This window comes from Cydia fagiglandana, chromosome Z (genome assembly GCF_963556715.1).
Source record: "Cydia fagiglandana chromosome Z, ilCydFagi1.1, whole genome shotgun sequence".
Classification (NCBI taxonomy): Eukaryota; Metazoa; Arthropoda; class Insecta; order Lepidoptera; family Tortricidae; genus Cydia; species Cydia fagiglandana.
The window spans coordinates 11,262,247-11,290,029 of record NC_085959.1 but is presented as its reverse complement, the minus strand read 5'-3'; the positions used below and the strand labels follow the sequence as shown (position 1 = coordinate 11,290,029).

At 37.9% G+C, this 27,783-nt stretch overlaps 1 protein-coding gene and 1 long non-coding RNA gene across 2 annotated transcripts in view; both read left to right on the top strand.

The window, feature by feature from the left end:
* The window catches only part of LOC134678332 (uncharacterized), a 381,674-nt gene that overhangs the window by 25,237 nt on the left and 328,654 nt on the right, over positions 1–27,783 (top strand). The gene's annotated exons all lie outside the window — the stretch shown is intronic.
* Positions 3,677–26,668, top strand: LOC134679295 (major facilitator superfamily domain-containing protein 6). Its single transcript, XM_063538192.1, has 14 exons — positions 3,677–3,777; positions 4,000–4,077; positions 6,767–6,905; positions 8,404–8,623; positions 9,031–9,202; positions 10,014–10,225; positions 11,451–11,664; positions 12,058–12,143; positions 12,990–13,143; positions 14,177–14,361; positions 14,665–14,920; positions 15,200–15,411; positions 15,757–15,943; positions 22,633–26,668. Exons 2-14 carry the CDS (start codon positions 4,005–4,007, stop codon positions 22,725–22,727), a joined length of 2,205 nt encoding a protein of 734 aa, XP_063394262.1. The 5' UTR covers positions 3,677–3,777; positions 4,000–4,004; the 3' UTR covers positions 22,728–26,668.

Below are 27,783 nucleotides of genomic sequence, written 5' to 3'. Positions count from 1 at the left end.
TCGCTTCCTTCACATTCATGACATTCCTCATACACGCTCGCCGCCGGTTTAGGGTGCTCTTGACCTGGCCTTTCAATCACTGAAGGCCCAGTGAGAGATTAAATATATACCTAACTAAAAGTCTAAGAACGTACTTTTTATTCGAAAAATCACGCTGCGTCCTCCACACAACCTAAGGGCCCCCCCACATCTGGCGTCTTTCGAGCGTCGGCGTCTACAATTCTATGGCCGACGTCGACGCAACGTCGACGCAGCGTCGACGCAACTGCGCAGCGACGTCATTTTCCATAGCGCTGGACCGACGCCGACAGACGCCGACGCTCGAAAGACGCCAGATGTGGGGGGGCCCTAATACATAGAAGGTAGGATCCTATAGAAGTGCTATACGCGTGGCTCCGTGAGCAATCCGTGAGAGACAAAACTTACGCAACGCGACACTACGATTGGTCGAATTTATTTGTTGCCCGCCATAATTCATAAGTATTAAATTTACGATGGGGAATAAAAAAATGTGAGACTGTGACAAAGACAAACAATAATAGCTATCTCGCTGCTACTTCTACTGAAAGATATATAATACTATCCTGTTCGGTTTTTTCCCCCCACCCATCATGCCTGATCCAGTTACGTAGGTCAATGAAAAAATGATGAAATGATGAATGATGATGGTCAAGCAAATCTTGTCAGTAAAAAAAAGCTCGAAATTCAAATTTTCTTTGATATCTCTTCGCGCCTATATTTTTCAAATTTGCCGCCTTTTTGTACTGATAAGATTTGCTTGACCAACTATAGATTATCATGACCTAATAGCACGTGGCTTCGTAAGAACTATTATATAATCTGTGACGTGGCGCCCGTTTCAACTGAATGCAAGTAAAGGGGCGCCACCGGCTATCACATAACCTAATAGCAGCGGAGTGGTGTTTTGACTATTAGATAAACCTACAGAGCAATAGTTACTTTCCACCCACCGTTACGTTTGTACCCGCTCTCCTCTACGCTGGTACGGGGACCCGTTTCTCAAAAGTTTGTAACTTGCAAATCTTGTATTGTAACTAATACAACTGGAAGTCCCTTTCTAACAAAATGTGTCAAAAAGTGACGACCGCTTGTATTACAAGTTACAAGCTTAATATTGAGAAATGAGCCCTGTCAGGAGATATACCACAAAAGTACATTAAGTATATTTATACAAATGTTGTTATATTCCGCACCGCTAGTAGGTACTCTGGGGTTTCTGCATAGAGAGGGAGGAATCCCCCATGTGCCATGAGTGTGGCGCACCTGTAGACACGGCGCGTCATGCCATGCCATGCCATGCCATGCCATGCCATGGCGTCATGCAGGAGTGCCCTGCATGGGGGCCCCAGCGGGCCACCCTTCAAGCAACACTAGGTGCAGACCTTTCGTTGGCGAGCATTGTTAATGCCATGCTCGACAGCGAAGAGTCATGGAAGGCGATGACCTCCTTCAGTGACGAAATTATGTCGCAGAAGGAGGCAGCGGAGCGTGCGCGCGAGGACGATCCTGACGCGCATCCACTCCGAAGACGACGGGCTGGGCTGGGGCAGAGCCAGGCGCTATGCGCGCTTGCTGCCTCCGCCGTAGTGGGCTGCGCAGGGCCCCGGGGGAGTCCCCGCGGTTACAAGCTCACAGGACTGGGGTGCTGACCAACTGGCACCCAAATGCCCACGGCCCGCAGGCCGCCCGCCGGGGCGCACGTGGTCGAATGCTGATAGCGACCCTGCGGCACCCCATCTAAAGCGGAGTTGGCACTCGTTGGTGGTTTTAGACGGTAGTGCTCCACTCGTTAGTCCGTCATCCCCCCTGGTTCCCCCAGACCAGGTGGCATGCGTAAACGCATTTCCCCAACGTAAAAAAAAAACAAGTACTCTGGGGTTTTTTTTACACGATTTCAGGTTTATTAGCAACAATGGTTGTGTTAGTGATGATAGATCGATCCGTTGTTTATGATAGTGGCGAGTGTTGCGTATTCTATTCCTGATTACCGATCAAATTGGCAATCTGATTGTCTCGTGTGAACGGCTTTAATGTAGCCTTGAATGAGATATTGTCATAGATATATAATATACATACATAGATTACGTCTCAGCGAGCTGTCACTGTTACCACTTTTGTTTAGTGTACGATTAACAATGTGGCCCACCTTGCTGTCATATATATAAGAATATATACAGATGCCTTCCAAGCGAGCTGTCAGAGGGACCACTTTTTGTTTAGTGTACGATTAACAAAGCGACCCACTTTGCTGTAGCCATGTCGATAAAGTCATATCGATAAACTACCGACATTTCTTGCAATTTTAATTTTACTTCAAAGGTTTAACTATACCTAAAATGAACAAAAACGCTTTTTTTCTTTATTGTGGTTATCAGATCACAATTTTGTAGTCACGCCCCAGGAGAGAACCAAGGGAAAGTTCAGATATTTAATTAAAATACATAAATACCTATTAAAATAGGTGGTCCGCAATAATTGAATTATTTTATTACATTATAATATATTCATTATCCATTAGCATTTCAATTATGTTTATGTTTAACGAAGATATTGAAGCTTCAATTAATCGCTATTTCGTTCCGCTGTGTAGCGTTTATCGATATATAACATGATTAAAATCGACTTTTCACATCCCTAAAAGAGCACACATATACGTTTTTACGCACACATGCACAACCCGGGTCGCCTAAAAAGGGGCCACTTGGATTTGAAGTCCATCTTGTCAACAGTATAGTTGTCCTTTTTTGACAAATGGCATTTTAAAAGAGCGAGGAGAGAGAAATGATACTAGTTGCTGCGCCGTCAAATAGAACAATAAAGGTAGGGGCCTTGCTTGCTGTAGCCATGTCGATGAAGTCATATCGATAAACTATCGACATTTCTTGATTTTAGTTTTACTTAAAAGGTTTAGCTATACCTAAAATGAACAAAAACACTTTTATTCTTTATTGTGGTTATCAGATCACAATTTTATCGTCACGCCCCAGCAGGGAACCAAGGGAAAGTTAAGATATTTAATTAATATACATAAATACCTACTAAAATATGTGTTCTGCAATAACTGAATTATTTCATTACATTATAATGTATTCATTATCCATTAGCATTTCAATTATGTTTATGTTTAACGAAGATATTGAAGCTTCAATTAATCGCTATTTCGTTCCGCTTAGCGTTTATCGATATATAACATGATTAAAATTGACTTTTGACATCCCTAAAAGAGCACACATACGCTTTTACGCAGACATACACAACCTGGTTCTACCTAAAACGATAACACCTTGATTTGAAGTCCATCTTGTCAACAGTATGGTTGTCCTTTTTTGACAAACGGCATTTTTAAAAGAGCGAGGAGAGAGAAATGATACTAGTTGCTGCGCCGTCAAAGAGAACAGAAAACGTTGGGGCCTTGGATATTGTCTATAGTCAGAGCGGCTACCGTAAAAACCGACATTCGCAAATTGTGGGGATCTTTCTCTTTTACTCCAATGAAGGCGTAATTAGAATGACAGAGAAAAATCCTCGCAATTTGCGAACTTCGATTTTCGCGGTTATAGCCCAGGCCGTAGACTATGGAGTTCGGCGACCACCTGACAGTGACAGCTGTCAAACATTAGAGATTGTTTGCACGCGCTTTCAAGTTTCATTTGAGGAACGCACCGACAACCGGTGCATGTTACATTGAACAAATATTTCCAACTGCCAATTATTTCGTATAAAATTCTGGTTAAAACATCCATGCAAAGCCACAAGGTAAATTGATAATACCGAAATAGTATTGTTATGATTCTAGCTATTTTATGTAAAACACGTTGTTTTACGTTGTATTCTTATTCAACAGTTCCGGTCGTGCAGGATTTGCATGTCTTTACCTTGTCCTCAGTTGTTTATTCGCTCCACAATTCATTAATTCTGTTTAAAATAAATTTTCTTGTCATTCAACATAAGCGTGTGAACATAATTATGTGTTTTCAGTTCCGATGGTGACATCAAACATGAAAGTCAACAAAAAGCTGTTGCCTGTAAAAGGGCATTATTTTCTTTTCAATGCAGGTGAGAGTGTTATAAACTTATTATCAAATTATCGTTATAAAGATTTCTCTTCTAAGGGTGGTCTATTCCATCTGTCCAATTTCTATTTTGTACCACATTTTGCTTAATGAGAGAGTGAGATGCAGTAACATAGGACCAATATTGTGGGCTGATGAAATACCACCCTAAGTTATTTCTTATTTCTTAGGCTTTATTGTTATTATTATCTTACTTACACTAGCCAAAATATAGTAGTAGAGACTGTAAAAAAAGAAACTGAACATTTCTATGGCCGTTTAGAGCTTACTACCGAGATTTTATTCATAGTTTGGTAACTATATTTCTGCACCCAAAAGTCGGGGCATGATCATATATATTTATCCTCTAGCCGCCCAGAGACCTATAAAAAGGTCTCGTCTTCCATTCTAATTTTGAACTTTGTGTTGACAAAATAAAATTTCGTTTTGCTTGGCAAGGTTTGACGTATGGGCGGCTAGAGGTTATAGTGCAATAAAGGATATTTACTTACTTATATTCCCAATTTAGTAACTAAAGTCCATCTAAGCTAACTTTGCATCAACTTGAATATAACAAAGTGAATAGGTGTTAGGGCACACGGGGCCCATGCCCAGGGCCCCCATCCTCAGGGGGCCCTTTAAGACAGACAGTAACATTATATTTGATTACCCATATTAAATAGAAGATCCTAGTAGAAAAATGTTAGTTTATCTCGCTCTCTTTACTTTCCAAAGGGGCCCCAAATTCTTATGTGCCCAAGGGCTCCAGCATAGCTTAGACGGCCCTGGACATCGCCACACTATGTCATTGCAAAACTTTGCAGAGTTTGCTAAATAATATTCCAATAAAATTTTACTTAACTGTTACGGCTGGTGCGATTTTATATTGATAGTTAGTAGAGTTATAACATTTTGCCGTAAACTGTAAATAATTTGCCAATTACTGTAAATTTGATAACCAGTGACATTTTAAGATATATTGTATGATTTTCAGAATTGTATCTAAATAACCATACACAAACTTACAGTAATAATACATATTAAAACGATTGTGAAGCAACACATATTCTGACAGTAAAGTCTTGCTCAGTAAAGATTAGCGGATAGCATCATACTTTTTTACAACTATTGTCCTGAAGAAATGTGAGAAGTTATGTTCATAGCTATTTTTCTACTAACACAGATATGTACAGCTGCCCTCAAATACCTGGTATCGTCTTGGGTCGTCCCATTCGTTTTTCGTCAAGTTCTTAAATTAGTCCTATTCTGCTTTCGTCACTCATTCTACATTCGTTCCAATCGTCGGTGGCTTTCAATGTAGAATGAGTGACGAAAGCAGAATAGGACTAATTTAAGAACTCAACGAAAAACGAATGGGACGACCCAAGACGATACCAAATACCTCAGACCGGTCAACATGCTCAAAAATATCTGAACATGCACATTTAACATCATGATAATAGAGGCTCTGTTCAGATATTTGTGAACTCCTTGGCAACTCGAGTATATGTGATGGTGACTGTATTTGACTTTTAATCCATTGATAACTGCCAATTCCCTTATCTTTATTGCATAATTAGCTCCTAAGTACATGGCTTATCAGTTTGATTTGAAATGTAGAACAGAGCAAGACTGCCCCAGTTTATAATATTTTCATGATACTTGATTTGTTGTATAAAAGACATTCCATTATTCCATGGTATTTTATTAGTGTTAAAAACTTACTCCTCTTTGATAAAATAATTCCCTAAAAGCTGAGTAAACTTGCTATTCTTGTATAAGACATGTTCTATTACTATAGCATGAAGATGCGGGCACAGAGAATTTGAAATAGCTGTCATGGTAAATTCTGTAGCTACAGTACATTTTCTGCCATCTTTTGACAGATGATTAAAATTGTTTAACACCATTTACTTGAGAGTAGGCTGAAGGTTATGGCGCCATCGCTCGAAAAGATTGCACCATACCTTTGGCCTATAGTCTAGTGGATGGCGTTTATATTAATAAGTAATAAGTTAACACACATCAGTGAAAAAATAAGGATCAAAGTCAAATGGCGGTCTAACAGCTTTATCTTTTGTCAAAAGATGGCAGTAAATTTACAGTGGCTACATAATTTACTTTGACAATCCGTCTCTATGCACTCTATTCTCTTGGATGCGGGTGTCATAGCCAGTATTATTAAAAATTTGATTGTTGAACATATCATGTATGTCCAACTGTCCATATCTGGGAAAAAGGGCCCAGGAAATAAGAGAGTCAAATCTAAAAAAGGTCCAATGCCTTTCAGTTCAGTTGGGGAGTTCATCCATGCCATGTCAACAATAAAACATAATTTTTTCATAATAATTTTGATGTAAAAATAGAAGTATCTTCTTCTTCTGTTAAATTACGTTGGTATATGAAGTAGAAATATACATTTTCCACATGATATTTATTTATTTTACTTTATTATTTTACTTTATTAGGTACACTAAACAGACATCGTACAATATCATGGGTAATACATTTGCACATTATGGCTTAAATCTAGCACGAGATCCAAAACAAGTGTACACAGCATGTTTTACAATTGAGCGGAAATATTACAAACTAATTAACACCATATTATATATTAAATCAGCTGTCGATTATACAAAATTGCAGATTTACTATATGATTTAGCTCTAATCTTAATAATTGTTGAATTACAGGAACTGCACCCTTAGTCCCTTATCTCTCCACATATGCCCGGCAACTAGGATTCTCTTCCGCCACGGTGGGCCTGATCTACACAATCCTGCCAATATTTGGACTTGTAGCAAAACCTCTTTTTGGAGTTATTGCTGATAGGTTAGTATTCTAGTAATTATTTCCATTTTTTTCGCCCAAGAAACGTATAGCTGTATGTACAGTCAAGGAATTTAAATTCCGACCCATTTCGTACTTTGTCACAGTGACAACCGTATGAGGTCTCTAGCGGCTTTCATATTGGTTGTCACTGTGACAAAGTACGAAATGGGTCGGAATTTAAATTCCTTGACTGTACAGGGTTATTGTTAAAAGTTGTACACTAAACTTTTTTTGGATGTGTGATTTTTTTTGTCATTTCTAATCACAATCACGATGTACACATTAATCGTTGATCGCTGGATACACTGCCAACGAAAACTTTATCTAAGACAAAACACTGGTCGCTTCGCGTATATCGCCAACAGTCTGACAACTGCCTTAAGACGACTAATGTGAAAAGAGAAGTTCAGTCATTCTCTTTTTATTCGTATTTAAGTAAATTGTTCTAATTCCTCAGTGCAATGGGGATACCATGAACACGGTTATCGCGTTAATGGAACAATCTTCAGTTTTTAATAACGCTGCTGTAGAAAAAGTCGGTAGCTTTATCCTGTCATTATCACGCGAAAACCAGGACCAAAGTATTATCGGTGTATAATACAAATCCATTTTGTGTAGTAATCTATAGTTGCATTACAAGCGAATGTTATCTTGGCTTTATCATAATCTTTAAGAACCTGCTCATTAGATACTGTCCGTTCGGCTTTGTTTTATTTAGCTAGGTACGTATTTTCTTTATGCCGCAAGGAGTTGAGATAGTATGAAACACGATGCGCGTCTACTATTTGCCGTCGTAATCAAATATTTTTACATAAGCAGGCACCTACAAATCCTGCTACAGCGGTATTGTGTTCAGTATTGTCCAGTCGATGACCGCCATGCCCGCACCCGCAATACACTTGTACATTCGTTTGCGGTAGAACAGATGTGTAGGGTAAGACCACTTCTCGGTCTAACTCTAATTCGAATATTTACTTCGGCAAGTAGGGCGAAGTGTCTTGGCGTCATAAGATCCTATTTAAGGCATCATACGGTACCTAGTATGTATGTAAGTAGGATAAACCTATAAATACTAATGTTAATTGTCGACCTCCCAATGATCTCTTCACCTTTCTTTTAAGGCATTCCTAAATTTAAAGGGGCCAATAACTGTAAGTACATTAACCTTTTGAACGCCATACGTCAGACAATAACGTCACACCAAGATCACGATCCCAACCGTGGCAATATTTGTATACCTTGACTTATAATAATTATATATTTGTCAATGTATAATTATTAAAAGTTAAGTAAATTATTTGGGCATAGGTATGCCCAAATAATTAACTACCTATTAAACGTTATTGGCCCTGTGTGCTTGTGCACTGTATGTGCTCTTAAGAACACCAAATAGCACTAATTAAAATTTGAACACCATATTTTCTGGTTAGATACCTACATCTACTGCTGCCTGTAGGTACATATCTGTTTTTACCTAACATGTTTGTTTCATTTACAGATTTAGGATACAGAAATCAATTTTCATACTATTTCAAATTGTAACAATTGTGAGCTTCGGCGCCATATACCTAATACCGGTGTCCGACAGCCTTGCCACCGTGGGTATTTCCTGCAGTAGTGGATTATCTTACCTGCAGAGCCGTTATCTGGAGGAGACAATGATAGATTGGGATAAATTAGACAAGCTAGGCAAAGAAAACGGCACGGCGGCATGTCAGGTGAGTGCTTATTTTCCATTTTCTAATATGGTGGAAGGTACATATATGCATGGTATAAATATGGTACCCTGTTACTTACTGGGTAAATTTTTCCTTTGGCATGTTCAAGTCCCGCTTAATATATGAATTCGAGCGACTTTTGGTCATCTTTAAAATAGCAAGTATTTAAACATTTATTTATATAAAAAAATAGAAAAACAGTCATATTATAGAAATTTACAAATTTACAGCTATTTAGGTACCCGGGTAAATGTGCCTAGCACCTTGCTGGCGTTGCCTCTTTGAACAGCCAGTGAAATATGCTGCTATATTATTTGTTTAACTGTATAAGTTTGTGTTAATATCCTACCTATGCTTTTTGCAGACAAATGACAATAATATCATTAATATCTAATAAAAATCCTCAGATGACATGCGACATGACCTCACCTAAGATGTGGCAAACGATATGCGAACACTGGCACATACCACAGTACTGTTATAGTGCCACAGACAGCATAAACTATACGGCGTATGTGGCCAGCTCCACTGTGCGCGACAACTGTGCTTATATAGTGGCTAACAATGTCTCGTTAGAAGGTAAGTCAGGCTAAAATATGATATAATGTACATATGAATGAATGAAAACATTTATTTTCAGGCAACTATTGGCCCATAGATAAATACCTTAAAACTAGCATACATTAATATTACAAAATATATCTTAAAACTAAAAACACAATTATGGCTGCGATGTCATATGCGAGCATTTGGCACATCATTACTGCTACAGTGCCACAGACAGTATAAATAAATATTATATTATAGGGACTTCCTAACACAAATTGACTAAGTCCCATGGTAAGCTCAAGTAGGCTTGATTTGTGAGTACCCGGACAATGATATATGTAATATACAAATACTTAAATACATAGGAAACTTCCATGACTCAGGAACAAATATCTGTGCTCACCATATAAATAAATGCCCTTACCGCAATTTGAACCCAGGTCCATCGGCTTCACAGGTCACTACCCACTAGGCCAGCCCAGTCGTCATAAATCATACGGTGTAAAGCTTTTATAGCGAGATCAGGGGCGTAAGCCAAGACTGCAATCGTTTATAGAAAACGCCAACCGAAACCTAAATAATGTATGGTAAATAGTCACAAGACTTTTCGTAGTATCTCAGCCCGATACATTTCTTTTCATTTATTTTGTTGCTGTACGATTATCATCTTGGCCAGGCTCCCTATTCTCAATTATGGAGTGATATCTCGTCGCAATGGAAGAACAGCGCTAAACTGTAGTCCAGGCCCGGTGATCAGCATCACAGTGAATTCGGCCACATTATGTAGTGTCCAATTAAATGTTTCTTTTATAAATAAAACAATGTATAAATTCTTCAACAGGCCAATTTTACACCCCCCGCTGTAATATTGGAAGCGACTACGTGGACATAAACGAGCCCTGTAACCTGCAGTGCGACAACGCCGCCCTGTCCGGGGTGATAGGCGGTCGCGCCGCGAACATGACTTGCGGGAATCAGACTCTTAACTATAAACTATGTGTGAACGATACGTCGTTGGAGAAGATGCCTGCGAATGTTAGCAGTAAATGTGAGGTGAGGTACATTAGCTTTTATAACTTTATAACATAAGTCAGTGTGGTCAAATCCTGCTGGGGCGACAACGCCGCCCTGTCCGGAGTGATAGGCGGTCGCGCCGCGAACATGACTTGCGGGAATCAGACTCTAAACTATAAACTATGCGTGAACGATACGTCGTTGGAGAAGCTGCCTGCGAATGTTAGCAGTAAATGTGAGGTGAGATACATTGGCTTTTATAACTTTATAACATAAGTCAGTGTGGTCAAATCCTGCTGGGGCGACAACGCCGCCCTGTCCGGAGTAATAGGCGGTCGCACATGACAAGACTTGAACTTGACTTGTGAACGTTGGAGCATATGCCTACGAATGTTAGCAGTAGGTAAATGTGAGGTACGGTACAGTCAGCGTCGTATAGTTGGTAGCATCCAAAGTATTCAAATAGTTCGGTACATCGTTTATGTAATTTGTATAGCGTACCGAACTATTTGAATACTTTGGATGCTACCAACTATACGACGCTGACTGTACAATAGGGTTGATACATTCTGAATTTTGTAACTTAAGGGTAAGGTACACAAGTGTATTTTTTAAACTTTTGACTACAGACCTCCATCTGCTTTTCACTACTGAAACTAAATACTATGGCTCAATCGGCCCGATATAATATTTGACAGCATGTCACTCATATAATATAATAATATAAATCATATAATGACAGCCATAGTAAATCGATAAGTATGTAATAAGAATAAGATTGCCAAAATACTTACGTTGTTTTCATGTTTCTCTAGGCTGTTTTAAGATTTGTGATATGGAATTACTAACCTATGTTCATACACGCTTTAAAACCGTGTTGCAATTTACAAGAAAGAAAGCAAATATGAAATATGGATTAGAAGCAATTTCGAATATACGTCTTGCTCTAAAGCACAGAATAAATAATAGACCTAGGTACGTAGGTACAGAACACTCACTCTCTAAGAAAACGCGTCTGTTACGATCAGCACAGGTATGGCCGCTAGGTGGCGACAGCCACGCGCGGCTTTTATGGCTTTCGCCAAAATTGGGGCGGAACGGATGTACTTTTAGCTACTTGTAGCAAAGCGACGAAATCGCGGAGTGAGCCACGCCTGCCTAAAGATCCGTGTTCACTTATCGAATACACTGTTTAAATTTATGGCGCTAATAAAACTAATTTTACGATAAATCTTACTAAATTTACTCTTAAACCACTTTCCAGGCGCATTGCAACCTAGACTCGACGACCCCATGGCGTCTCATGGAAATCTGCGATGGTTGGTACGCCGATGACGCCGAGTCCTGCCAGCCGAAGACTAGGCAGGGGCAGGCGCTGCCATCCGAACTGTCATTCACTGGATACGTGGAACTAGAGACCGCGACTAACGTTAGCAGCTACATTTATGTTAGACTTAAAAACGTGGCCATTCCTAACGGTAAGTCTTATTTCAAATAGAACCAACCGGCCAACACTGCAAACCATCAGCCACCAGCCAGACCAACGAGTCAAAATATTATGTCATATGCGGAATAAGTGCTACCAGGCAGGGACACGGGTTGCCGTCTAAAAGGCCACACTCACATTTTTATTCCATTTATAGTTGAACAACATGTGTATCGCACCCTCGCCCCTTGCGTATCATAATCATATTGTGCATAAAGGTTTTCAATATTACCAAGAAAAAACGTATAGGTACACTTTTATTCCCGTTGTTTGTGATGCGATTATCTCTTGAAAATCAATCTAAACCGCAATGTATGTATTGTAAAGGGCTAATACCCTTTTTCAATTGCATGTCGCATCTTGATTTTGTTTTATTTGTTCACAGGTGATTCGGAGTCTGTACATTATCCATATTGCGCTTCACACGAGTTATTCCAGACGTCGTGTAAAATAAATTGCAATAACGCTCAGGTACGTGCTCTAAAATACACATCTTGTTTATTGGGACTACTTAAAGCTGTTCCGTTTGTATATAAGTTGCTAGTAATTTATATACAATAACAGAATAAATAATAGTACTCGGTACAGAAGACTCACTCTCTAACAAAACGCGTCTGTTACGATCAGGACAGATATGGCCGCTAGGTGGCGACAGCGCCACGCGCGGCTCATGGCTAGCCACCAAAATTGGTGTGGAACGGATGTACTTGTAGCTACCTGTTGCAAAGCGACGAAATCGCGGAGTGAGCCACGCCTGATACAATGAAACTTATATACAAGTTACTGTTATACAAACGGAACAGTTCTCACAGCTAACTGACTTAAGTGCTGTACTATCCAATGTATTTACTTGACTTATCTCTGCATTTTAATATCCGTGTATAAGATACCTTTTGCTTTTTAAAGTTATAAATATTAGCGACATCGACATGGAAGAAACATGTCGGGCGAGTGACGAAAAAAGTCTCATGTTAATCCCAAAAAGTAACAGCTAATTGCACAGTCTTTGCAATGACCTAGGCTAGTAGTGACCCTGCCTACGAAGGGGGTCCCGGATTCGAATCCTGGTAAGGGCATTTATTTGTGTGTTTATCACAAATATTTGTTCTCGAGTTATATGTGACGTTCCACGGCAAAAGGTACCTTATCGCGGCTGGCGCTTACGTTGCATAGCGCCGCAATAATATTGGAACGGCGTTAGTAATAACGTAAGCACCAACTGAAATAAAGTACCTTTACCCGTGGGACGTCACATATGCTTTCTATGTATATTCTGATCATGCGGGTCCTCCGTCTAAAATCGATCATTGGTTACAGTTGAACGAGTTGTTCCAATCAGCGACAGAGAGCCTCAGCACGGGTAGCCAGTATACCGGGCAGTTCTGGATGTTCTTCGTGCTCATGGTGCTCAGCTGGGTGGGCATGGCCGTCGTCGTTACCTTCGCTGATGCCATCTGCTTCAATATTTTAGGTAAATTGGTCTATGGTTAACGCCTTATACTGTGTCAGGATCTAGAAATTAGAGATGCACCGGATATCCGGTTACTATCCGGTATCCGGCCTATCCGGCCATTATTTTACTACCCGGATGGATACTGGATAGTGACCTACTATTGCTTCATTTCGGAGTAAACAAATTGGATTTAACAAACAGACACGGTCATAATCGTACTTGTTTATTATTTTAAAACAATTCAATAATTCCATTGACTTGCACGCGCACTCATTTCGAACCTAGAAATGAGTCCGCGCGAACTTTCACTAGGAAACAGGTCAAACCTGCAGAATGCGCACCTGAAAAACCGAAATGTAGGTATAGTTCCGCTGGCAGAATATCCGGCAGCCGGATACTGGATATTCGGCTGATGGTCAGGCCGAATATCCGGTATCCGGCCAAACAACTATCCGTTGCATCTCTACTAGAAATATTGCGGACTATCAAAAGTGACATTCATGCAGCGTTCAGCGGAAACCGGGGACAAAGGCCTAAAACTGTTAACATTTATTTGTAGTACTTTGGTTTAATGTACAGAAATATGCTGTTCTACTGATTTATCGACCGGATCGTAGCTCGTAGCGCAGTATTTTTTTAAACACTAAAAATACTGTATTTGAACTTAGTACGCGATCTCCTTACTAACATGTAAACCTTACTAGAGTTAGACCAAGAAAAGTCTGCAGAGATTTTGATAGCCCACGCAGTGCAAGTGTTATTTTAAACGTCAAACTTCTATGAAATTATGACGTATACATTGGTATAACTTTACGTACGATTGACAGCATGACATACAGTTGTCAAAATATAGGCACTAGTGCTATTCAGTAATCCGCGTTGCCAACTTGAGTTGCCATGTTTACTAGTAAAATTCGACACTGGGTTAACGTTATAACCGGTTAACCCCGGGTTAGTGGAATGGTGCGAGTGGCGCTTATAGAATAACTCACTACAGTTTAAATTTTATTGTCGCACTCCATTGCGTTATAAATAAGCTCCCATGTTTCAGGTGCGAAAGTGTCCCAATACGGCAAGCAGCGCCTATGGGGCTCAGTGGGCTGGGGTATATTCTCTTTGCTCACTGGCGCCCTCATAGATGTGTTCAGCGAGGGCGAGTACAAGAACTACGCGGTCGCGTTCGTGCTCATGTTCGTGTTCATGCTCGGTGACGTCATCGTGTCGTGTTTCATAAAGGTATGCTACAAAGATTTAACGCCTGTGCACACCGGCTACGTACGCGTGCAGCGTTGTAGTATACAGATCCTTATGAGAGACGGCACACCGCTTGCGTGACGTGTGCGTGTGCGGCTCCAACATTTTAGCGCACGTGCACGTCACGCACACGCAAAGCGGTATGCACAGGCCTTTAAGCTCTGGTTTCCTAAGGTAGCGGTGCCGTCATATGGCGGCCGTTTCATACAAAATACTACGACTTCCATATTTAGCCGTATTATTTTATTACGAAAATAGCAAAATTAGCTTTCGTATGATTTTCAGATCGAATCCACAAAAATGTCCGTCAGCATTCTCGCCGATGTCGGATCCCTGCTATCCTCTCTACCCACTGTGATATTCTTTCTATGGACGATAGCAGTCGGTCTCTGCACGGGACTGCTGTGGTCGTTCCTTTTCTGGCATTTAGAGGACATTTCGAAGCAGAACGGCAGTGGCTCGGAGTACGACAAGACTCTGCAAGGCCTGGTCAGCGCTATACAGACGTTTGGAGGGGAGATACCGTTCATGTTTGTGTCTGGTGAGTGAACTACCCCGGTATTGGCAAAATCAACAACATTTCTATCATATTTTGGGTCTTACTAACAAACAAAAATATCATAATTATGGTAGATTATCAATGGTGGATTTGACAGGCGTTTATGAATAACGACATTATTATTTTTCCGGCTATGGCAAACCCAAGAGAAATTCGTCTTTGTGATACGATATCTTTAATACAGTGCAAAAACGTTTCTAAGTACCTACATGAAGAAAATATTGTAAGAAACTTAATTCACCACAATAATCTTGTCCTCAGGTTTCATCCTAAAGCGTTTAGGTCATATAAACATGATGACCCTTGTGCTGTTCGCGTTCGGCGTGCGCTTTATACTTTACTCGCTGTTGACCAACGCGTGGTGGGTTCTGCCCATAGAGATGTTTCAGGGCATCACCTTTGGCATGTTCTACCCCACCATGGCGTCCTACGCTAAGGTCGTATCGCCGCCCGGCACTGAAACCACTGTGCAGGTAACGGACACTACTATAGCCTGGAAAACCAATTCTGCCCGTCGAAAAAACCACATTATTTGTTAAAAGCGAGCTATTGTTCGCGCCTACTTTTACTACTACTATAATAATAATGCGCCTTTTTTGCTGCTTGCCGGGCTATATAAACGACACAGTAAATTAGATTTTAAAGTTGTTAATTTATCATGCCACAACGTAGTGAAGTAGGAGACCGTTCAAAGCGCCCGGTCCCTATTAATGTTTAATTTTTCCTGCCCTGTTGTAAGCCTATAGTTCGTTTTTTTGAGCATTATAAAGAAGGCCTGCTTATCGAGAAACCTAACCAGAACCAGTATATGTTTTCAGGGGCTAACGGGAGCGATATTCGAAGGCGTCGGCACTTCCCTAGGCAGTTTCATCGGCGGCCTCCTCTACGACCAATACGGGAGTTGGAAGACGTTCCTATGGTTTGGGATCGGGTCCCTCGTTTTCTGCGTCGTCCACGTCGTAGTCCAGTGCCTGGTGAAGGACAGAACGGCAGGAACACCGCAAGGTAAAGAAGCGAATGAACCTGCTCTAGGTGTTACAAAAATCGACGATTAAATTGAAATCGGAGCAAGATGGCTTAGAACAGGGACTAACATATAACATTCATACAATTGGTAATGTTTTACCTCGTTGAAAAAATATTTACGATTTGGTTTTTTCATGTTGTTAACGATCGTACGAGTAAGAGCTGTTACCCACTGAGCTGTTTCACACATCCAGTTTTTTGCGGGTACGGTTTTTTGCAGGATCCAGTTTTTTGTAGTAGTATGCATGTAGGATCCCGCAAACAGAATCCTCGTGTGAAAGTTACTATATTAACACTTGCACTACTAAAACGGGATCCTGCAAAAACCGTACCCGCAGAAAACTGGACATCAGTGGGAAACGGCTCAAATCATTAAATCAAAATTACATTTATACAAAAATCCTTATTCACCAATAAAGGTTCGTTGTAATTAACGTAAAATACCTAACTACGCGTATCGGCATGGTATCTACTAGCCGGCTTGAGTAAATACATGTATGTACATGTATAATTTTCAAAAGTACAAACAGCAACACTCCTAACCTGTACATCGGTGGACCTTATTACAAAAGGCATAAGATCCACCGATGTACAGTTAACAGTGTGGGCGATGGAACATAAAAGAGGGCTTTTATAGAGGTATCCGTCTGGGGTTGGTATAACAAAACCGAATATAATTCAAATGGGAAAAGATTTTTCGTTAATTTGAAAAATATCGACAACTAGAAGTCTAGAAGTCATACTGACCTGGCTGGTATAGTGACGCCGTAGCACAGAATAACTAATAGTACTACCGCCGTAGCTATTTGTTACTTACAGCAAGTGTTGGTTACGAATTATACAGTGAGTAAATCTAATACGGGCGATAAATTAAATCGGACATAGTATTCATTAGTCTAATCATGAAGTAAAAGGTTTTTTTGAGTTGCAGTTCATTACGACCCCATAATTAATTTTTTAAAAATTTCTCAGCAGCAATGTACTGTAAACATGGTTGCGGTACCGAAATGTCATATGTTCATTAGCAGTACAACAATAGCATTCACAAACTTACCTATCTGGAGGAACATTCACAATACATGTTAGCATTACACTGCGTTTAATGTTTTGTAGTTATTTTGGTAGATAAAAGTACTACTAGGCGTATTAAAAGATATTAAATCTTATTTATTTATCATGTTCATCAACAAGAAACTGACTTCATTTTAATCAGTCACGATGACAGCACTTGACGTGATTATTTCTAATCTGAGCAATAGACAAGCACCTTTGATAGCACATCCTTTTTGAAAATTCATCTAATATCAGTATTTCATAAGTGATTTTTGTGTATTCATTTCGTATTTAATTTGCCTGATTTTTTATACCAGGATGGCGGAAAATAAGCATACGGCCCGCCTAATAGTAGTTGTACAGTTATTAGAGTCTGGCTAGCCAAAAATTGTTCACAGATATTTCGTTGTTGTATCACCAATTGTCTATGATTTAAAAAAAGCTAAAAGTCAGTTATCAATTTATGTCATTCGTTCAAATTGTTTGCGGTTTATAAGGTGTTTATTTTAAATAATATTATTAATTTCTATACTGAGTGAGGTTTGCAAACTATTATTTAAGCTCGTAAATAATTACGACAATGTGCGATGTCGACGTGTAGCTTTGTATAACGAAAAACTGCAATGTTTACAAGTCCTAACCAAATGTAAACAAATTAGAAGGTTGGTGCTCTATAAATATTTTGATACTTTAATTACTAGTTCTAACATTTGCCTATTACTTTGAATAAGTACGTGAATTTATTAATGCCTGAATCTCATAAACAGGATAAGTGTATAAAGAAACGGATAAACTAAAAGTTCTGAAAAATATCCATAAAATCTAAATATTGGATCGTAAACATATGTGTTTGTCGTTGACTGTACTTTAAATAGTGGTAGAAATTATGTGAGCTGACTTTAAGTGCACGTAAACGTTTATTTAACTTATTTTCTTAGGTACCTTACTTGTGCACAGAAAATCAAAAATATTGTCTAGTATCAAAACTATAATTCCAACTACACCAAGTGTGACCAGCCCAAGATTTTTTGAATTTCCCGCCAAACATTTGTGTAAAATTTCAGTAGCCAGACTCTAAAAATTATTTCGAGCATTAACTAAACCCGTTAAACCTCACAAAACTTGGTTGGTACATTGTGTGAAAACGTGGCAAACTCTTTGGTGGAATTGCAAGTTTCTTATTTTATTTCAACTCTGATTTGACAATGTCAGTCGTTCGATTCAATAGTAATCGTATGTTATAAAAATGCCTCTTTTAACAACTTTTACTGCTCCTGAATTAATGGACATGATTTTAATTTACGGTGAAACACAAAGCTCGCGAAGGATTGCCCGTAACTGGAAGGGTGGAGGGGGCAAAACTAAATTCAGGTTTCTCAGAATTTGTATCGTTGTAAATTGTGTTTATGAGTTTTCTTTTTTAGTTGGCTTTCTTTGGTAAGTATTTCAGCAACTTCAGTACATTTCAGTTGTAATTTCAATGGGTCGTTATTAAAATAAATGATTGCTTTAATAAGATTTTTTGATGTAATTTGATTTTAAACTAGGTAGTAATTTCGTCCGATAAAAAACATCATACTTATTTATTATTTACCCACTCATGACAGTTAATGACATTACATACGCAATAAGAGTTTTTGAAAGTAACTGTCGACGAGCGTTTAACGTGAGTGTGTTTGCATTACATTGCGGGCTGAATTATTTTGTATGGACAAAATTATTGTTGCAACTTTAAGTAAATGTTATCTAATTACCTTTACTTTGTCCTATACTAACCACCGTTAAGAGATTCGCCCGTATTAGATTTACTCACTGTATTATATTTCTGTCACTGTGTATAAGTTAGAAAATATGCATTTTAACAATTATCTGATTAGGTAAGTATTATTGTTTGGAAACTTAAATTTTTTGCCTAATGTATTATCGGTGCCGGCACCAAATTGTCCAGTGACCTAAATTTATTAGTTTTGCTGAACTCCATAGGCTCTCTGCATAAATTTCGTTTCCCTTTGACATTATATCTGTAATTAGTTCTTACGAATGTTTCCTATAGTAAGGTATATTCGACATTCGAAATAGGTGAAAAATAGACAGACAGTGTGATATATGTGCATTAATAGAGTCTGGCTACTGAAATTTTACCTAAATTTTTAGCGGGAAATTCAAAAAAATTTGGGCTGGTTACACTTTGTGTAGTAGGAATTATAGTTTTGATACTCGACAATATTTATGATATTCTGTGTACAAGTAAGGTACCTAAGGAAATAAGTTAAATAAACGTTTACGTGCACTCAAAGTCAGGTCACATAATTTCTACCACTATTTAAAGTACAGTCAACGACAAACACCTAATGGTTACGTTCCAATATTTAGATTTTATAGATATTTTTCAGAACTTTTAGTTTATCCGTTTCTTTGTACACTTGTCATATTTATGAGATTCAGGCATTAATAAATTCACGTACTTAATCAAAGTAATACGCAAATGTTAGAACTAGTACTTAAAGTATCAAAATATTTATAGAGCACCAACCTCCTAATTTGTTTACATTTGGTTAGGAGTTGTAAACATTGCAGTTTTTCGTTATACAACGCTACACGTCGACTTCTCACATTGTCGTAATTATTTACGAGCTTAAATAATAGTTAGCGAACCTCACTCAGTATAGAAATTATTAATATTATTTAAAATAAACCCATTATAAACCGCAAACAATTTGAATGAATGACATAAATTGACAACTGTCTTTTAGCTTTTTTTTAAATCATAGACAATTGGTGATACAACAACGAAATATCTGTCAACAATTTTTGGTTAGCCAGACTCTAGATACATAGTATGTCAAGCCATTTCCGTCAGTAGAAAAAGCAGCAAATAAAAATAAATATAGGTGCTAAGGGTTATCGTCCCATAGAAAATTTTAATTTCGCTCCTTTTTCTACTGACATAGTTGATATTATACTACCTTCGCACCTACATTTTTAAATTTGCCGCTTTTTTACTGACGAAAATGCCTTGACGGATTTTATTATGCCGGTCAAACAGTAGCGCGGTATGCGGTTTATCAGTAGCAAAAGGCGCGAAATTCAAATTTTCTATGGAACGATTACACTTCCCGTAATTAATGGTAATGATGATGACTATATATTTAATATTTCCAGAAAACGTAAAACCAATTTTCAATAATATAATTTTTATTTTGACTTTTAGGTCTCCTTGAACGCAGCCGTACTTTTTTACAATTGAGAACCGGCTAATTGTCTATGCGGTTTAAAAAGTTATGTGCCACATTTTTTTTTTTACAAAAGTATGTGCGGTTCTGTGTTTTGTATTGCGTAATTCGTAAATACTTAGTTAAATAAAAGCAACATTAAAATAATGAATATAAGTGATATAGAAACTTCTTAATGTACTTCCGAAGCCTTTGGGCCAAAGGTTAAGAGGTAATTATGTTACCACTAAAATCTGCCAACAAAATCGATCATTATAAATCATAAGTGATACAGGTCCATGAGTGATACATACCTACTTAGTCCTACTTTGATGTTATTTTTATCATTTTATTCGTGAAAGAAACCGAGAAACGGTTGACTTTAACTTAAGTACCTAGTTGAAATTCTTAGTGCTAAGGAGAACTGATTAAAGTGACTAGTGGATTAATATAATTAGCCTATTGTTTTTATAAAATATATCAATCGAACATTTTAGAGTTCTAGATAAGGAAATATGCTTTTCTCTTATTTCGGTCTGCCCTTGGAATATACTTGCTTTTTTCCTATTCCGCTTGACAAGGTGTATCCAAAAACAACAAAGAAAATTACCTACCTATTGAAAAACACATTTTAAAAATAAATCGCGGCAAATATGTAACAATTATGAATCTATATAATACGATCATTTATATTCTTCTGCTTTCATAAGTAATAGTTATTAATTATTAAAAAGCGTTTTTCAATTAAAAGACGTGTCAAGATCGCTTACCTTCTTTGAAGTTCTTTCTAATGCTACAAAAAACGAACTATAGTTTAGTTTTTGTTTATTTTTCTTTTTGCTTGTTATTGTTATTTGTATTCTTCTCTCTTATAAAGTACGCTACCGATCGTCACTATAGGTACGTCGAGAACGGGCCGGTCTCGTACTTATGTAATTCTTATTAACGACGACGGGTAAGTACACGAAACCCGGATGCGACCGCGAGCCCTCTGTCGTATGTTTGTAGGCTGTGACCATAACTATACTATTTATTTTCATGTTGTTTTTAGTTCTGTATTTTTTTTATTAGTATTTTTTCTCCTTTTGTGGGTAGCGTTGAATATGTCTATTTATTATTTGGAATTCGTTTTTTTTTCTTTGACATCCTTTTATTTATTACTTTTATTTTTTTTATATATATTACTGCTAAGGGGCTATTCATAAATTACGTCATTTCAAATTAGGGGGGGAGGGGGTCTGGACGTCGGATGACGGTAGCATGAAGTAGGAGGAAATGGGGTCATTTGAAGCATGATTTTTGGATGACTATACGGGGGGGGGGGGTCCAAAATTGTCAAAAATCGATGACGTAATTTATGGACAGCCCCTAAGCGCAAGTTAATCATAAAACTACGCAACCTCTTTCAGATTTGCTTGTAGTGGATGACTGTATTTATATGGGTAAGCTACCTGTAAAGAAAAGTCAGTCATTATGAATACTTACTTTTTTATTATCAATGATTAATTTAAACATACAGTCATCTGAGAATGATCATATGAAATACTAAATATTATATATCCACCATCCTATATGTTTTGAGTAGGGGTTATCTACGAGATTCTTTAGTATTTTTATGTTTATATTAATCCCAGTGCTCAAGTATTACTTACCTATTATAATCTAATAATTACATTATTATACTTAGATGAATTCTAGAGTTGGATAGTTCTAGAGAATTGTATTCCCCTTTACTTAATTGTATGCGTGTTTTTTTTTACTTATTATGATTTATTGTATTTAGTTACAATACTTATAAGTCTTATAACTATCATTGTATACGTGACGTACTTACCACGTGGTGCTTAATGTAGATGTAGGTAAGGTAAATTTATAAGGTATTTCATAAATTCGAAGTTGTGCCTTGAAGTTCCTTAAAAATCCAGTATTACATTATAGAACATAGTTCTAAGTTTTGTAATAAATTACTTCTAACTAAAGCAAATTGTGTTTGATTTATTTCCTATTCTAAAAACAAAAAATATTTCATTATTTTTTGCAGAGTTTATATAGTTTACTTCTAGAAGTAAGCTGTGTAAACTGACATCTGTCATTTTTTTATAGTGTGAACTTGGTTACAGTGTATGTGCAGCAGGAAGTTTGTAATTTTTTAATCTTTGATAACAAAAAGCAAGTACATTCCAATTTACTAAAAATAAAAACATGATTTATAGCCATGTATATGTACCTTCAAATATGTAGGTATATTTGTGCAAATACAAATGTACATGCACTTATATGTTATTTTGTTAATTTATGTTGCATACATATGTATTGTTTTGTCCGCAATTTTAGTATCTTTGTCTCCTTTCCCCCCTATGTTTGCAACTACGATTTTTATTACCATGTTATGTTTAATTTCAGGTGGCTACATGTCCATCATAAGATATGAGCAGCCCGGAGATATGGTGTGTATAATGGAGGATCACCTAGAAGGCAGGGAAATGCAGTTGCGGTAGTTACAAAAACATATATTATGTATACTGAGACTACTTGACTTAGTGAGTTTTGGATCGGTCATAATCATAAGACGTTGACAACTGGCGCACCAATTAGGTACTTACGTGGCAAATTGTGTGAAAGAAACGCAGCGCATAAGTCATGTTACTGCGGATACGCTGCGTGCAGTTCCGGTGTGGTATGTCCTTTATTTGTATTTAAGTGATTGTGTGTGTTTAATACAATATTAGAGCGATTTATTTATAATAGCAAAGAGAATAGAGAGTATAGAGGGGTCCTGTCATAGTAAATTTTGTGGTCACAGTAAATTTACTGCCATCGCTCGACACACGACTAAAACTCAAACTGAAAACGTATAAAAGTATCAAAAAAATTATATATATCGATAAATAATTTTATTATTTTTATATCATTGTGACCCATGTTCATTCACTGATATCTATGTGTTAAAATTGTTAAATATGAAACGGTGTTACAAAACAGCGTTATGCCTAGCTTACACGATTGCAAAATAATAGATAATAGTTAAAATATAATTAGTATAATTACTCAAGTTGAAACACTGCACAGTATGCTCGTCGTACAAGAGCAATATATGAAATGCTTTGCTTTTTACAAAAAAAATATTAATGAACGAACCCCGACAATTTTTTTGTCATTTCAACGTTTATAAATTTAAGAAAAATATATTCTTGAAATATTACCGCTTGGTGGCGGTTGCCTGTAACTATTACGGTGTATCTTGCGAATGTTATTTAAAAGGTTATATGTATCTAGGGATATAGGTTTACCCAACAGTTCCACAAGGTGGCTGTAATTTTTAATTATGTTTCATACATTTTTGTTACTTATGCCGGTTGTGGTGTGGATAATTTTATAGTCCTTTTAGTTTAGTGCATAATTAGTTCCTGTGATTTAAGTAGTTTAAGGAGGTACATATTCATTTATTCATAAATAGGTATCTTCGTAGGTATTTTTAATTTAGTAAAGTATGTATTTACTATAAGTAATAACTACTATAACTAGGTTAAGAAACATTGGTGAGTGAGAATCTTATATCATGTCTTCGTAATTGTGTTCCCTTAGGCCTTGTGTGCCCGGTGGACGCCGTACAGCATCCTTTGCATAAGGGGCTATTCATAAATTACGTCATTTCAAATTAGGGGGGGGTCTGGACATCGGATGACGGTAGCACGAAGTAGGAGGAAATGGGATCATTTGAAGCATGATTTTTGGATGATTATGGGGGGGGGGGGGGGGTCAAAAATCGACAAAAATCGATGACGTAATTTATGGACAGCCCCTAAGGATAGATCGTGACGTTGTACATACGCAGAAAATATTATCTGTGATTACAGAGCTTAGTCTCTTTTAAAAAGTGAACCGAGTTGATTGCAAATTGGTTGTATTGTAAGTTTTTCTTCGCAATTAAATGTATTATACATTATACATATTATATTGAAGGTAATTGTTGAACGAAAAGTTCAGTCCAAAGATGGGTCCAAAGTTGTGCAATTAATTGCATTTTTTTTATTGTGATGTGACTTCATAAGAGGCATATAAGTTGCGTTTCATCATTCGCATCCCGCGGGCTATTGCGAGTGGGGCTTCTAATAGTCGAACCCCGAATATTGGGCATTATATTCCAAATGTACCTAGTACAACTACACTTTTTATTCAGATTTGGGACTTTTTATGTCACTTCTACTCAGAATCACGGGCTGTCCCAAAATTTTTATTTCCTATCTTTATACGACAGTAACGTAAGGGACAGAACGAAAAATGTATGAAAATTTTGGGAAACATTTTCTCCCATTAGAATCATAAGAGCTCCTTATTCTGAAAAGAAGTAACATACCTAAATTTACAAACTTAAAAAAAAAAGTGTACAAAATATACCTAAAATGGCCCATATACAAGATTGGTGCTGTTGCTCTTTAGAATAATCACGTAACCAATATGAAAAACCGTGTTTTGTCCGCACAAGCGACACACAGGTCAATTGGAACGAACACTAGAGTGATATCAGAATGACATGATGACATTTAACTGATGTCCTTCAGTTCTCGTGCATTTAGTCCGCCCCATGTATTGGCATGTGGTCAGAGGCGTATTTACCCCCGGGCCATCCGGTCCCTGGCCCAGGGCGCCAACTTCCTGGGGCGGCATTGCATTTTGTTTTACTAGTTTGACATCTGAGGCGGCGAAACGTATTGGCCCGGGGCGCCAAATTTCAAAATATGCCCCTGCGTGGGGTGGGCAAGACGCTCGATAACTAAGTACTTACCTAATATAATTGTGATGTGTAATTAAGTGTACGTTCTGATTGGCCTGTTAGTCCCACCAGAACCTCAAGGGCGAGGCATCGTGGTGGGGCTGTTTAGAATCGGCTGAAAGCATGTTCGATACCTATTTTTGTTTAATTATTTTTTTAAATTTTCTAATATTTGAAAAATAAAGAATATTCAGATTTAAGAAAGTAATATTCTTTAAAGATATTATTGTGATTCTGATCCATAGACATGCTGATTTTGATAGTGTTGTACTTTGCTACTGTATTTTGCTTTAGATGTGTTTTTGTTTGATTCAGAATTGCTGTTGTTCATATTTTCCAAGAGACATTTTGTTATACATACATAATTATGTACTTAAATATAGTTTTTGTGCTGTCACAAATATTATATACAATATGTTTATACATTACCTATAATGACAATCTTGTTGTTGATAGTATAATTGCGTCCATAGAAGATAAAAGTTCGCTGACATGTTTGTTTTGTAGAAAGAACTTTACGAAGTTAAGTTTAGTTACTATTTCCATGATGAAAACTTACCTATCCTGAGGGCCTACCGCGAACCACGTTCGACGCTCCCTGTCGTACTTGTAAATTCGTACGTAAGTGTGACAGGGAGGCAACACGTCCAATTCGGTTCGCGGTAGGCCCTCTGTTCATACGATAGTCTGATGTCTCGAAAGCGACCTTCGTGTAAGGTTGATTGATATAAGCAGAATAGGTATAAATATTTTTTAATCTTAAGTCTTTAAATATTTTTAACTATAGCAATAGCTGGAAAATTGATAAAATTTGTTGAATGCCTAAAATGTAGACCCGTCAAAAAGTAACATGGGCCCAAGATCAGAGAAAATAGTTCTCAAGGAAAATGCAAAAAGATGAATAAAAGTTTCGGTCAGTATTCCTGTCATACACAGCCGTGATATGTGCTCCGTACCTTACTATACAAATAAAAATATGACTGAAAGTAGGTAAATATGCTCAAAGTACTGGTACTTACATTATGCATATCGAGTATTATACCGGTGTGTAACACGAGCAAATAATTAAAACATAGATTGTACTCCTCAAACGGTGACACTTTTGTTCAACTACTTTTAAAAATTATGAAGTATTTAGACTCCCTATTTTTCATACAAAATAAATGTTATCTTCAATGGACGCCATCGCCACGCCATATCATTGTGATTGACGTTGCTTGTCACGCCTTAAACATATCAGAATTCGCAATACATTGCGTCTTAGAATAAACTTTAAAGTGTATAAAAAATCAAACCACAAGTTATGTTTAAAAGTCGCTGAACAAATGTTGGCCAGTATGAGGAGTACAGCCTACAGTTTAATTTTTTGCTCATATTACAGGCCACACCCGGTATACATTTATATATTTTGATATTATATACAATTATTATATTTTGATATGTACATTTGCTTATCTATAGTTATGTTATTGAAATATGTGTTATCGATCGATGTACTTATAGTGTCAGAAGTAGGAAATAAAAATAACTATCTACCTACATTTTTGCCTCAGTCCCAAAATTAAACTAACTATAACAAATCCGATAGGATCAGAAATTCACTTTCCTTTATTCTTTTATATCGGTATTAATATTTGGCAGTCCAATTTTGTGTAAAAAATGAAATATAAGTACCTATGTTTATGAATTTTTCATTTCGTTTTACCACTTACAGGTACCTACCTAAACAAAGTACACGCAGTGACGGATTTACCCTAAGGCCCGGAAGGCCCGGGCCTAGGGCGCCAAGATATTAGGGGCGGCAGCAAGACGTCAGTCCATAACAGGGATTTCCAAATCCCGGCCCGCGACGCGTTCCAATCCGGCCCGCCGACTCCCAAAGCGTCCGGCCCGCGGGAGCCAGGCTCCAGGGGTTCAGCCCTAACAGCAGCAACCACATACAAAACCGCCCCCCCGGGGCGCCGACGGTGGCCCGCGCAAAAGTTTCTGAGGCGCAATATATGGCCCTCAGGTAAAAAAGTTTGGACACCCCTGATCTATAAGATCATGTAGGTAGCCATTGTACAGTTCAATAATGAAAACCGTGGATTCGGGCTCTGAGGAAGCGGGAGGCTGTGCACTGCGTCCGCATTGTTCAGTGCGGCCAAATGCGTCTGAGGGAAATTCCCTACATGAGCGCGTTTTTTCAAACAGTAAGTACCTAACTTTCTATCTGCTTGCGTCACTGGACGACAACATGACCCTACACTAATAGCAAAGGGAATAGAGTGTATAGAGAGTTATTGTCAAAGTAAATTATGTAGTCAGTGAATTTACTGCCATCTTTCGACAGATGTTTGAAAACTTTTAGAACGCCATTTGACTTTGATCCTTATTCTTTCACAGATATATGTTAAATTCGTTAAATATCAAAAGGTGTCACCATCTGGTGAAATTTTAATCGGAATGACATTATGTTAGGTATGGTTTCATCTTTTCGAGCGATAGCGCCATACCTTTTGCCTAGTTTCGAGTAAAGGCGACACTTTCACGCGATCTTTGCGGCGCCGGGCCTTTGTTTTGACGCGGGCGACGGGAGTTCGCTGCCTCTCGCTCTTACCTTACTGTATTTCAGCGTGACATAGTGCGGGGTGCCATTATAATAATTGACTGTTATGGTGACACTTTCACACTCTGTCACTGCGAAGTGTATCGCCACGAGAGTTGAGGTAAATCATTACTCACACAAGTCACACAGCTACATAAAGTACTGATTGCAAAAAAAGTAGTGAATAAATAAG

What these genes read in the sequence shown, in the direction of transcription:
- LOC134679295 (XM_063538192.1), top strand. Translation starts at nt 4,005, where the DNA reads ATGGTGACATCAAACATGAAAGTCAACAAAAAGCTGTTGCCTGTAAAA. An exon ending in CATCTGCTTCAATATTTTAG is followed by an intron (nt 13,144 to 14,176) that starts GTAAATTGGTCT and finishes CCCATGTTTCAG; the next exon opens with GTGCGAAAGTGTCCCAATAC. An exon ending in TCGTGTCGTGTTTCATAAAG is followed by an intron (nt 14,362 to 14,664) that starts GTATGCTACAAA and finishes TATGATTTTCAG; the next exon opens with ATCGAATCCACAAAAATGTC.